The 13,881-nt window shown below is 46.3% G+C and overlaps 1 protein-coding gene across 4 annotated transcripts in view; it reads right to left on the bottom strand.

Moving 5' to 3' along the window:
• Window positions 1-13,881, bottom strand: part of nlrc3 (NLR family, CARD domain containing 3) — a 109,416-nt gene that overhangs the window by 54,467 nt on the left and 41,068 nt on the right. For 2 of the 4 annotated variants that reach the window (XM_063059492.1, XM_063059491.1), the window contains 2 exons: window positions 6,721-6,942; window positions 7-267 (listed from right to left, as the gene is read on the bottom strand). In XM_063059492.1, the coding sequence (XP_062915562.1) occupies window positions 7-267; window positions 6,721-6,727 (268 nt within the window). In that variant the 5' untranslated portion in view covers window positions 6,728-6,942. Of the gene's footprint in view, window positions 1-6; window positions 268-6,720; window positions 6,943-9,057; window positions 9,162-13,881 lie in introns of those variants that run through there. The other 2 variants (XM_063059493.1, XM_063059494.1) reach the window with 2 other exon arrangements.

The raw sequence follows: 13,881 nt of genomic DNA, 5'->3' as shown, positions 1-13,881 counted from the left end.
CCTTACCGTAGACTGTCACTAAAAGGTAGAGCTGTGAGTTAGTGGTCTCTATAAAAGTCTGCAAAGACTCAGATGCTGCATGTCCTTTCCCAGCAAGGACATCGATCACTGCCTTCGTTCTGTCTGTTGGGCCTGTCAGTTCCTGAATTTGATTGACTTCCTCGGTGCTTATCAGGTCCTGCCTCTTCATGTAGCGGATTATCGACTCCAGAAAGGGCCCGTTTATGGATTTAACCAGGTATTTCCGATATCTGTTGATCCAAATACCTAGGATGCACACAAGTCACAAGAGGGACTGAAAATCCAGATGCATGTTCCACACTCCAAATAAAGTTCAACATTGTTAACTATAACTATTTGTATTGCTGTTCCCATGGCAAAACACCCCAAGGCCATTCAGAGGTGAGTTTCATACAAACTGTGGGACCAAGCCACATAAAGGTGTTGGGGCAGCTGGTAAAAGCCTGAAAAAACAGATGCCAGATTCTGAAGCTCAGAATCAGAACCAGGTTTATTATCACCGGCATGTGACGTGAAATTTGTTAACTTAGCAGCAGCAGTTCAATGCAATACATAATATAGCAGAGAAAAAATAATAGTAATAAATAAAATAAAATAATAATAATAACAAATAAGTATATCAATTATATATATTGAATAGATGTTTAAAATGTGCAAAAACAGAAATACTGTATATTTTTAAAAAGTGTCCAAAGATTCAAAGTCCATTTAGGAATCGGATAGCAGCGGGGAAGAAGCTGTTCCTGAATCGCTGAGTGTGTGCCTTCAGGCTTCTGTATCTCCTAAAAGTAACATTAGCAAATTTGCCGATGACACGAAGCTAGGTGGCAGTGTGAAATGTGAGGAGGATGTTATGAGAATGCAGAGTGACTTAGACAGGCTGGGTGAGTGGGCAGATGCATGGCAGATGCAGTTTAATGTGGATAAATGTGAGGTTATCCACTTTGGTGGTAAGAACAGGAAGGCAGATTGTTATCTAAATGGAGTCAAGTTAGGAAAAGGGGAAGTACGAGATCTAGGTGTTGTTGTACATCAGTCACTGAAAGTAAGCATGCAAGTACAGCAGGCAGTGAAGAAAGCTAATGGCATGCTGGCCTTCATAACAAGGGGAATTGAGTATAGGAGCAAAGAGGTCCTTCTGCAGCTGTACAGGGCCTTGGTGAGACCACACCTGGAGTAGTGTGTGCAGTTTTGGTCTCCAAATTTGAGGGGGGACATTCTTGCTATTGAGGGAGTGCAGCGTAGGTTCACAAGGTTAATTTCCAGGATGGCGGGACTGTCATATGTTGAAAGATTGGAGCGACTGGGCTTGTATACTCTGGAATTTAGAAGGCTGAGAGGGGATCTTACTGAAACATACAAGATTATTAAGGGATTGGACATGCTGGAGGCAGGAAGCATGTTCCCGCTGATGGGTGAGTCCAGAACCAGAGGCCACAGTTTAAGAATAAGGGGTAGCCCATTTAGAACGGAGTTGAGGAAACACTTTTTCACCCAGAGAGTGGTGGATATGTGGAATGCTCTGCCCCAGAAGGCAGTGGAGGCCAAGTGTCTGGATGCTTTCAAGAAGGAGATGGATAGAACTCTTAAAGATAGCAGAATCAAAGGTTATGGGGATAAGGCAGGAACTGGATACTGATTGTGGATGATCAGCCATGATCACAGTGGCCTACTCCTGCATCTATTGTCTGTTGTCCTACCTGATGGAATTTGGAGCAAAAGACAGAATGCTGGAGGAATTGAGCAGATATGGAAGCATCTGAACATAGAACAATACAAGCAACACACATCAAAGTTGCTGGTGAACGCAGCAGGCCAGGCAGCATCTCTAGGAAGACCTCTTCCTAGAGATGCTGCCTGGCCTGCTGCGTTCACCAGCAACTTTGATGTGTGTTGCTTGAATTTCCAGCATCTGCAGAATTCCTGTTGTTGCGTTTATAGAACAGTACAACACTGTTTTGTTCTGTACAGGTCATCTGGCCCACAATGTTGTGCCAACCTTTTAACCTACTCTAAGTTCAATCGAACCCTTCCCTCCCCAATAGCCCTCTATTTTTCTTTCTATCTATCTGTCTGTCTGTGGAGGTAAATGGACAGTTGAATTTTTGCACTGGAACATCCTTATCTGGAATGAATGATGAAGTGATACACAGTATAAAGAGGTGAGTGAGGGGAAGGCTTGAAGAATATTGTAATGAGAGAGTGAGCAAGGCGGGAAGGCTGGGGGATTTCCAGAGCAGAGAGCCCAGTACACCTACCAGTGGTGTAGCAGCTAATTCAGAGCAGAGCAAGGTCAGCTTGGAGATCTTGGAGAATGAGAGGTCTAGAGGAGATTGGAGAGGAAGGAGCACGTCAAACAGCCAAAACTGAGTCTATTAAAGGCATTTCATGAACTAGGACTTATTTGGCTATGATAGAAGGAACTTCACCTTAAAGTCTGTCAGCCACAAACCCCGGGGATGAAAGTCAGTTATGTGACACACACAATGTTTAATCTGCTTTTACTGTGCGTGAGCAGGATGTGGCGATCAGGACACTTCAAATCTGTGCCCTCAAAGCTCAGGGGACTAATTGCAGACTACTCTGGCTCTCAGTTTGTGTCAATGTTCATTTCCAACTAATGCTTCCGTGGGAATCCCTCTCTCCTCTCAAGAACTATTCCTTACACTTGAGAAAGGCACTTCCAAGGATGACAGGATGGAAACCCTGGGGTTAGATTGATCTTGGAGTAGATTAAAAGGTTGGCTTAACATTGTGCGCTGAAGGGCCTTACTGTGCTGTACGGTTCTATGTTCTGTGTTTTTCACAGGAAGAGTTACCTGATGTCAGCCTTTTACTGGTTTCTCTTCGATTCTTCCTCTACAACCACAGCCACATCCTCTAGTCATAGAGTTTACAGCACCTATGCAGGCCACTTAACCCAGTGTGTCTACGCCACCTCACACCCATCTGTACTAATCCCACTTAGCTGCATTAATTCAATAAGGCCATAAGGCATAGGAGCAGAATTAGGCCATTCAGCCTATTGAACCTGCTCCATCATCATGGCTGATTTATTTTCCCTCCCAATCGCATTCTCCAGCCTTCTCCCTGTAACCTTTGATATCCTGATTAATCAAGAACCTGTCAACCTCCGCTTTAAATATAACCAATAACTTGGCCTCCACAGCCGTCTCTGGCAATGAATTGCACAGACTCACCATACTCTGGTTAAAGGAATTCCCCCTTATCTCTGTTCTAAAAGGTCATCCTTCTATTCAGAGGCTGTGACCTCTGATCTGAGGCTCCCCCATGATAGGAAATATCCTCTCCACATCCACTCTATCTAGGCATTTCAATATTGGATGAGTTTTAATGAGATTCCCCTCTCATTCTTCTAAATGAGGAATAACGTGTCAATATTTCAGGCCAAGGCCATTTATCAGATCTCAGCCTGAAATGTCGACTGTTTATTCATTTCCATAGATGCTGCCTGACCTGCTGAGTTCATCCAGCATTTTGTGTGAGTTATTGCGGATTTCCAGCATCTGCAGAATCTCTTTGTTTATATTTTACACAGTCAGGCAGTTTTCCCCAGGGTAGAAACATCAAACTTCAGAGTACACGCTTTTAAGGTTGCAGGGTGTAGTTTAAAAGCAATGTAAGGGGTAAGTTTTTTGTGAAGAGCATGATAGGTGCCTAGAATGGGTTACTGGGGTAGTAATGGAAGCAGGCAGCCAGGTGGAGTTGAAGAGGCTTTTCGATAGACACATGAATATGAAGGGAATGGAGGGATATGGATGATAACATAAATTGGCATCAAGCTCGGCACAACAAATGTCCTGTCCAATGCTATACTGTTCCATGTTCGATACTCTGCATTCTATAGATGTGGCCATGAATAATTCTGTTGTGACTTCCCCTCATTTCAGCTCCACAGAGCTCCTGTGTGGTTTAAAATTCTGATGGTTTCCTTAATTGCTGCTTTACATTGGTTCATTTGCCTTAAAACTGGGTGCTCTGGGCAGGGCTCATCAACCATGACTATCAGTTCAACTAAGTAAAGGAGACCCTGATCTCAAACCTCCGCTGCCCTGGGCTATGTCCACTCTTGGGGAAGGCTTCAGGAGTAAACCCTGAGGAAACATCTGGAGCTGGAGTCCCTAAGGCAGTCCGATGTTGAATTCAACACTGACTGGCAACTCCTGCGACACTGCTGTTTCCAAGTTGTATGTGTCTCTGCCATTCCTTTGGGTTCACCGGCTGAGTGGGGAGGGAAGCCCACTGCATGGGCAACAGCTTGCTCTCCATATACTGCCCTGGCTTCTGTATCGTGTAGACGGCTAGGGTGCTACGTCCATGGTCGATGGTCCACACCAACCAACAGACGGCCTCTCCCATTGGTTCAGATGGATCCTATAACATTAGTGGAAAAGCAGGGGCAAGTTTTCCCATTCTCTCCAAAACGGAAGTTGGAATGTTATGTTGAAGTTGTATTAGACATTGGTGAGGACTATTATGTGGAGTATTATGTGCAGTTCAGGTCAACTATCTACGAGGAAGATATCAATAAGATTGAAAGAGCAGAGAGAAATTTTACAAGGATGTCACTGGGACTTGAGGACCCAGAGAAAGGTTGAAGAGCTTAAGACTTTTATTCCCTGGAGTGTAGGAGAGTGAGGGGAGTTTTGATAGAGCTATTCAAAATTATGAGCTTTTTATACAGAGGTTAGGTAAGACTAGAACTATCAAGTCAATAGACAATAGACAATAGGTGCAGGAGTAGGCCATTCGGCCCTTCGAGCCAGCACCGCCATTCACTGTGATCATGGCTGATCATCCACAATCAGTACCCTGTTCCTGCCTTCTCCCTATATCCCTTGACTCCGCTATCTTTAAGAGCTCTAACTCTTTCTTGAAATAATCCAGAGAATTGGCCTCCACTGCCTTCTGAGGCAGAGCATTCCACAGAACCACAACTCTCTGTGTGAAAAAGTTTTTCATCAACTCTGTTCTAAATGGTCTACCCCTCATTCCTAAACTGTGGCCTCTGGTCAAATCAAGTCACTTTTTATTGTCATTTCGACCATAACTGTTGGTACAGTACACAGTAAAAACGAGACAACGTTTTTCAGGACCATGGTGCGACATGCTACATATAGGTCATGGGTTAAGGTTGAAAGGTGAAATGTTTAAGGGGAATCTGAGGGGGAGCTTCTTCACTCTGAGGGCGGTGAGAGTGTGGAACGAGCTGCCTACAGAAGTGGTGAATGAGGGTCTGATTTCAACATTTCAGAGAAGTTTGGCTAAGTACATAGATGGGAGGGGTATGCAGGGCTATGGTCCAGTTGCAGGTCAATGGGACTAGGCACAATAACAGTTGGCACAGGCTAGATGGCCCAAAGGGCCTGCTTCTGTGCTGTAATGCTCTATTAATCTTAGCCCGGTTTCCACATTCACTATCCCCAACCCTGTAACGCTGACTGCACCTTGCAGTGTGCAAGTGAGCTCCCATGCGACTTGCGTCGACGACAGTGATTGCACGTCAGAAAAGCAACTGGTTGAAGAGCTCTGTACAGCCGAAGGATGTGGTAAGTCTTTGTGTACAAATTCTCTTTCTCATCAGTGCTAATTCACATCTCTGCTCTTTGCTCCGGGTCACTGGATTTGTACTGTGTGTGAAGTATGGACAATATTTCATGGGTTTGTACAGATCACTGGCCAGAGCAGCATTTGCTGTCTATCTCTAACTCCGCGAGGGGGGTTAGTGGGCAACCTCGATGCCACAGTTATGTGTGGTGAAGATCAAAGTGGTCTGGTGCAGCTGTGGGTTTGCTAGGCTCTTTTCTGAACACATGTAAACACCACATTGTTGTGGCACTGGAACAGATAGGGTAAGTAGCTTTGTAGCACAGTAGCTGAAACATATGGGTTTGAGGATCACCATTACTAATTTTACAGTCGGTGTTAACACAAGAGGTTCTGCCGATGCTGGAAATCCCGAGCAACACACACAAAATGTTGGAGGAACCCTGGGCAAAATCTACTGAGAGGAATTAACAAACAATCAATGTTTTTGGTCGAAACCCTCCATCAGGACTGGAAAGGCAGGTACTTCAAAGTTCAAAGTAAGTTTATTATCAAAGTACGTGTATGTCATACACACTATATACAACCCTGAGATTCATTTTTGTGGGCATTCACAGAAAGTACAAAGAAATACCATAGAATCAATGAAAGACTGTACATAGCAGCACAGACAAACAACCAATGTGCAAAAGACAACAAACTGTGCCAATACAGAAAGAAAACAAAATAAAAAAATAATAGCAAATAAATAAACAGTAAATATCGAGAACGTGAGATGAAGAATCCTTGAAAGTAAGTCCATAGGTTGTGGGAATAAATTAGTACAGTACAGGGGTGAGTGAGGTTATCCCCACTGGTTGAAGAGACTGATGGTTGAGGGGTAATAACTGTTCCTGAACCTGGTAGTGTGGGACAGAAGCCCAAGTAAGAAAGTAAGGGAAGGGAGAGGACCACAAGCAGGCAGGTGATAGGTGAGACCAAGTAGGGAAAAAGGTAGTGGGGGGGGGATGAAGTGAGAAGGAAGGAGGCGATAGATGGAAGAGGTAAAGGTTTACAGGTTCTGATGAAGAGTCTTGGCCTGAAATGTCAGCTCTTTATAGATGCTGCCTTCCTCAAGCTACAAAGATGTACCTTCCATCGTGTCACAGAGGCTGCTGGTTTCGGAGGTGCAAATGTCTTCCTCCAATCCTGTGAAATGTCATCGATCAACCTTTGTACTGCTGCTTCTGGGAGAGACGATGCTGAATCTTCTGTGGTGCCTGTTCGAATACATATCATCCAGGCACAGACTGACGTCACAACTTGCTCAGCATTGCCCACAGCTGCCATTCAGATCACCCTTTCTCCATTCTTCTGCAAGACAATTTCAGATCTTTAATTCAACGTTCAAAACTATGTCACCTCAGCATAACTTGTAGAACATAGAACAGTGCAGTACAATATAGGCTCTTTGGCTCACAATGTTGTTCCAACCTTTTAATCTACCCTGAGATCAATCTAACCCTTCCCTCTGACATAACCCTCAATTTTTATATCATCCATGGCCTCTCTAAGAGTTTCTTAAATGTTCCTAATGTGCCAGCCTCTACCACCATCTTGGCAGCACGGGCCACTCACCCAACATCTTCTGTTGCTTGTTTTTTTCCCAGATCAGGCACAGCCATCTCTCCCTCAATCAGCGTCAGAGGGACCATAGTGGTTCAGAACTTTGAAACAAGTCTGAACCAGTCTGTTTGTCTTTCGCCAGGTGCTGCCTGACTCGCTGAGTATTTCCGGCATTTTCTATGTTTCTGCCCTGCTTTTCACAACCTCAGGTCATCCCAAAGCATAACACAGAGCTTTAGCATCACTTGTAAGAAAAAAAAACCGATTGTTGCTTGTGTCACTTGCTGTGCACAAAGTAAAAAAAACCTGATGATTAAGGGGAACCTGAGGGGGAACTTCTTCACTCAGGGGTGGTGCGAGTCTGGAACCAGCTGCCAGTGGAAGTGGTGGGTGCATGTTCAACTGCAACATTTAAGAGAAGTTTACATAGGTGCATGGGTATGGAGGGTTGTAGTGTGGGGGGGTCGCAATCCGGGAGGGGGACAGGGGATTGTGATGTGGGAGGGGGATGGGGGGGTTGTGATGTAGGAGGGGGAGGGGGACGGGGGGGGTTGTGATGTGGGAGGGGGATGGGCGGGTGGTGATCTGGGAGGGGGACGGGGGGTTTGTGAACCGAGAGGGGGACAGGGGGTTTTGATGTGGGGGGGGATGTGACCCGGGAGGGGGATGGGGTGGGTGGGTCCAGGAGGGGGACGGGGGTGGGGTTGTGACGTCGAGGGGGGGTTGTGATGTGGGAGGGGAAGGGGGACAGGGGGTTGTGATCCGGGAGGGGGACGGGGGGCTTTTGATGTGGGAGGGGGACCTGGGAGGGGGCAGGGGGTGGGTTGTGACGAGGGAGGGGGAGGGGGGGTTGTGACGCAGGAGGGGCAGGGGGCCGGGGGGGTTGTGATCCGGGAGGGGAAGGGAGACAGGGGGTTGTGATCCGAGAGGGGAAGGGAGACAGGGGGGTTGTGATCCGGGAGGGGGGACGTGGGGGCGTTGTGATCCGGGAGGGGGACCGGGGGGGGGGTTGTGACCCAGGACGGGGACAGTGGGGTTGTGATCCAGATGCAGATCAATGATTTTAGGCAGAAAATAGCTTGGCATGGACTAGATGGGCTGATGGGCCTGTTTCTGAGCTGTAGTGCTCAAAGACTTGGTTGAGAGCTGAATGATGCCCGTTCATTAAGGAGAGCTTCCCAGGTAGCGCCATTTAGCTCTTAGGATGCACAGGATGTAGGCAAAAGGCTGACATTAGCAATATGATATCCATTCCTGATCCAGCCCAGTTTGTACAGGTCCCAGTAATCCAAAAAACTAAAGCAGTCCCCTCTCTGAGCCATCTCTTTAGCTTGCAATGCAGATTCAGAATTATTTATCAAGTGTACATGGAAACATGCAGTGAAATGCTTCATTTGCATTAGCCACAACACACCCGAGGATGTAGTGGGGGTAACCCACAAGTGCTGTTGCACATTCTGGCACCAACGTAGCATGCCCCCAAGGTTCAGCAGAACACAAACAGCATCAACACACAACGTTTATCAGATCTGTCCTATTCCTACATTCACAACCATGTGGCACCAGAAGTAATCCAGAGATAACATATGTAGGCATCCCGCTTTCTAATTTGTGACCCAGTTCCTTAAATTCAAGATGCCGGACCTCATCTGTCATTTTTCCCTGGTCATTAGTACCAATAACTTGGTACTCTCCCCACTGGAATGCACTGTGTCTGTTCTGTGTTTTCCCTGATTCTTACAACAATGAGGTAACACAACAATTTGGAATCACACCTATGGCCACACAATCCTCGCAGATTAGATTTGATGCAAATGACACATTTCACTGTATGTTTTGATGCACATGGCAAATAAAGCTAACCTTAAATCTTTCTTTTATCTTGACGTCTCAAAAAGCTCAGTCATTTTTATGAGGCAGGACATCCCCCACACAAAGCCACACTGACCATCCTTAACGTGTCTGTGCTTTTCCAAACATGAATAGATCTGGTCCAAAGTACCTTCTCCAATAACTTCTCCACCAATGATTCTTTTAATTTTTTACTTATTTAGAGATACAGTGCCCTTCCGGTCCAACGAGCTGCACTGCTCAGCAACCCTCGGCAATCCCGATTAAACCCTAACCTAATCGTGGGACAATTTACAATGACCAATTAACCTACTAACTAATAGGTCTTTGGACTGTGGAAGCAAACTGGAAGGCCCGGAGAAAAGCCATGCTTCCACGGGGGGGCGGTGGGGGGGATGTACAGAGACTCCTTACGGAGGATGCCGGGACAGAACTTAGAATTCCGACGCAGGAGCTATGCCACCATGGAGCCCAACCCTTGATGTTAGGGTTAGCGTTTCCTGGTTTGTCCCCGTTGCACTTCTGAAACAAATGAACAACACTGGCTATTCTCCACTCTACTTGCGCCCCAACCATGACTGAAAAAGGTACAAAGATCTCTAAAGAATAGATTTTTAAAGATTAGCTGTATTTCAGAATCAGAATCAGAATCAGGTTTATTATCACCGGCATGTGTCATGAAATTTGTTAACTTAGCAGCAGCAGTTCAATGCAATACATACTATAGAAGAAGAAAAACAAAATAAAATAATAAATAAATAAATAAATTTAAATTATGAGTATTGAATAGATTAAAATCGTGCAAAAAACAGAAATAATATATATTTTAAAAGTGAGGTAGCGTCCAAGGGTTCAATGATGGCAGAGGGGAAGAAGCTGTTCCTGAATCGCTGAGTGTGTGCCTTCAAGCTTTTGTACCTCCCACCTGATGGTAACAGTGAGAAAAGGGCATGCCCTGGGTGCTGGGGGTCCTTAATAATGGATGCTGCCTTTCTGAGACACCGCTCCTTGAAGATGTCCTGGGTACTTTGTAGGCTAGTACCTAAGATACAGCTGATTAGATCAGCCTGTCAGAATGCTCTCCACGGTTCATCTATAGAAGTTTTTGAGTGTATTTGTTGACATACCAAATCTCTTCAAACTCCTAATAAAGTATAGCCACTGTCTTGTCTTCTTTATAACTCCATTGATATGTTGGGACCAGGTTAGGTCCTCAGAGATCTTGACATCCAGGACCTTGAAGCTGCTCACTCTCTCCACTTCTGATCCCTCTATGAGGATTGGTATGTGTTCCTTCGTCCTACCCTTCCTGAATTCAACAGTCAGCCCTTTCGTCTTACTGAATTTGAATGCCAGGTTGTTGCTGCAACACCATTCCACTAGTTGGCATATCTCGCTACTGTATGCCTCTCATCGCCATCTGAGATTCTACCAACAATGGTCGTATCGTCAGCAAATTTATAGATGGTAATTGAACGATGCCTAGCCACACAGTCATGGGTATATAGAGAGTAGAGCAGTGGGCTAAGCACACACCCCTGAGGTGCACTAGTGTTGATCGTCAGCGAGAAGAAGATATTATTACCAATCTGCACAAATCGTGATCTTCCGGTTAGGAAGTCAAGGATCCAATTGCAGAGGGAGGTACAGAGGCCCAGGTTCTGCAACTTCTCAATCAGAATTGTGGGAATGATGGTATTAAATGCTGGGTTATAGTTGACGAACAGCATCCTGACATAGGTGCTTGTGTTGTCCAGGTGATCTAAATCTGTGTGAACAGCCATTGAGATTGCATCTGCTGTTGACCTATTGTGGCGATAGGCAAATTGCACTGGGTCCAAGTCCTTGCTGAGGCAGGAGTTCAGTCTAGTCATGACCAACCTCTCAAAGCATTTCATCACTGTCGATGTGAGTGCTACCGGGCGATAGTCATTAAGGCAGCTCACATTATTCTTCTTAGGCACTAGTATAATTGTTGCCTTTTTGAAGCAAGTGGGAACTTCTGCCCGTAGCAGTGAGAGGTTGAAAATACCCTTGAATACTCCCGCTAGTTGGTTGCCGCAGGTTTTCAGAGCCTTACCAGGTACTCCATTGGGTACTTCCACCTTGCGAGGGTTCACTCTCTTTAAAGACAGTCTAACATCAGCCTCTGAGACAGAGTTCACAGGGTCATCAGGTGCAGCAGGAATCTTCACAGCTGTAGTTATATTCTCCCCTTCAAAGCGGGCATAGAAGGCGTTGAGTTCATCTGGTAATGAAGCATCACTGCCATTCATGCTATTGGGTTTCGCTTTGTAGGAAGTAATGTCTTGCAAACCCTGCCAGAGTTGCCGTGCATCCGATGTCGCCTCCAACCTCATTCGAAATTGTCTCTTCACCCTTGAAGTAGCCCTCCGCAAATGATACCTGGTTTTCTGGTACAGGCCTGGGTCTCCAGACTTGAATGCCACAGATCTAGCCTTCAGCCGACAACGTACCTCCTTTTTTTTTTAAGATTTAGATTTTTAGGTTATGAGAACACTCAGTCCTCTTTTATTGTCATTTAGAAATGCATACATGCATTAAGAAATGATACAATGTTTCTCTGGAGTGATATCACAGAAAACAGGACAGACCAAAGACTAACACTGACAGAACCACATAATTATAACATATAGTTACAGCAGTGCAAAGCAATACCATAATTTGATAAAGAACAGACCATGGGCACAGTAAAAAAAAAGTCTCAAAGTCCTGAGTCGATCGACTCCCAAGTCCCCGATAGCAGGCAGCAAACGGGAGAAACTCCCTGCCATAAACCTCCAGGCACCATCAACTTGCCGATACCTTGGAAGCAGCCGACGCCAGCCGACACTGAGTCCATCCATCCAAAAACTTCGAGCTTCCGACCAGCCTCTCCGATACAGCCTCCCGAGCACCATCCTCTGCTGAACGCCTTTGACCTCTCCCCGGCCGCTGAAACACACAAAGCCGAGGATTTCGGGGCCTTCAGCTCCAGAGATTCCGGTTACCACACAGTAGCAGCAGCAGCGAAGCAGGAATTTCAGAAGTTTCCCAGATGTTCCGCTGTGCTCTCACGTCTGTCTCCATCAAATCAGAATTGTGAACCTCCTGGTTCATCCACAGCTTTTGGTTTGGGAATGTACAGTAAGTCTTTCTGGGCACACAGGTTTTAATGAAGTCGGTAACAACTACAGCACACTCTTCCAGTTTCGAAGATGAATCCCTGAATACGGTCCAGTCCACCGATTCAAAGCTGTCCTGTAGGCACTCCTGTGCTTCCCTTGTCCGTACCTTCTTGGTCCTCACTATTGGTGCTGCAGTCTTCAGTCTCTGCCTATATTCAGGGAGGAGAAGTACAGCCAGGTGATCAGACTTCCCGAAGTGAGAGTGTGGAATCACATGGTAGGCATTTTTAATGGTGGTGTAGCAATGGTCCAGTGTGTTGTTTCCTCTGGTATTGCAAGTGATCTGTTGATGGTAATTGCTTAGTGATTTTTTTCCGACTGGCCTGGTTAAAATCTCCCAAAACTATGGTGAAGGCATTAGGGTACACTGTTTTGTGCATGTTGATCCCATTGTTCAGGTCATCTAAAGCCTGCTTCATATTGGCCTGAGGTGGGATGTAAACTGCTACCAAAATGATCCCGGAGATCTCCCGTGGTAGTTAAAAAGGACAGCACTTAACTGCTGGATATTCCTGGTTTGGTGGGCAAATTGGGACAGCACTGATATATTTGTGCACCAAGAAGAGTTGTGCATACTCCTCCACCTCTGCTTTTGAGAGATTCTATAGATCTATCCTGACAGTGCATAGTAAACTGTCAATCTGAATCACTGCAACTGGTCAGTCAGTCAGTGGGCGCCATCCCAAATCCAGGATTGGCGGCTATGCACCTCCATCTTCTTCCACCTTGTGACAGCACCGAGTACAGCCTCTCCTCCAGTTTGTTCTCGCTGGCTGCCTTGGCACCGCCCGCCGCTGAACTCAAGCCCGAGGCCGTATCGGCCTCCAGCCGCGGCCGCTTCTTCGAGCTCGGCCCTTCCTTAGGCGGAGGCCTTGGGCAGGTCCAGGCACACGGTGCAGCGCCTAGTTCATCATATCTCTTCTAACTAGGTGCATAGCATATGATTCGTAGATACGTGGTGAGGCTTTAATCTCTTCCACGGAAGATGGCCATTGGCTCACAAGGAGCTCATCCGCCCTTTGTCAGGTCTTGTTTTTTTTTAGTCCTGCTGGGTGTCCTCAAACTCTCCTCACCAGACTAAGTCCGGTGGGGGAGCCGGCCCAAGTCGCTGACCATTTGACCACGGCCCCCAGCTGAGCGCCGGGCGCTCGTCCCCCACCTAATCTCTCCAAGCGTCCGGCACCCGACTGCATAGTAGTGTTCAGTAATTCATGGTTTTGCAACCTTAGAACTAGTCAGGACTTGATTCTCTCTACCACATCATCACTGGGGAGATTATTCTTCCACTAAGATGGCAGTTGGTGCATAGCCAAGTGGTTAAGGCGTCGGTCTAGTGATCTGAAGGTCGCTAGTTCAAGCCTCAGCCGAGGCAGCGTGTTGTGTCCTTGAGCAAGGCACTTAACCACACATTGCTCTGCGACGACACTGGTGCCAAGCTGTATCGGCCCTAGTGCCCTTCCCTTGGACAACATCGGTGGCATGGAGAGGGAAGACTTGCAGTTGGGCAACTGCCAGTCTTCCATACAGCCTTGCCCAGGCCTGTGCCCTGGAAACTAACGGATGCCTAAGAAGATGGCAATGTGCTCAGTCGCTGTGGCCTCTCTGGGTTCAACCAATTGTGTAATTGTTCATCCTTTATGTATTTTTA

Source organism: Mobula hypostoma, chromosome 9, assembly GCF_963921235.1.
Source record: "Mobula hypostoma chromosome 9, sMobHyp1.1, whole genome shotgun sequence".
In the NCBI taxonomy this organism is placed as follows: Eukaryota; Metazoa; Chordata; class Chondrichthyes; order Myliobatiformes; family Myliobatidae; genus Mobula; species Mobula hypostoma.
Note: the sequence above shows the minus strand (reverse complement) of the source record. Positions and strands in the feature narration are given on the sequence as shown.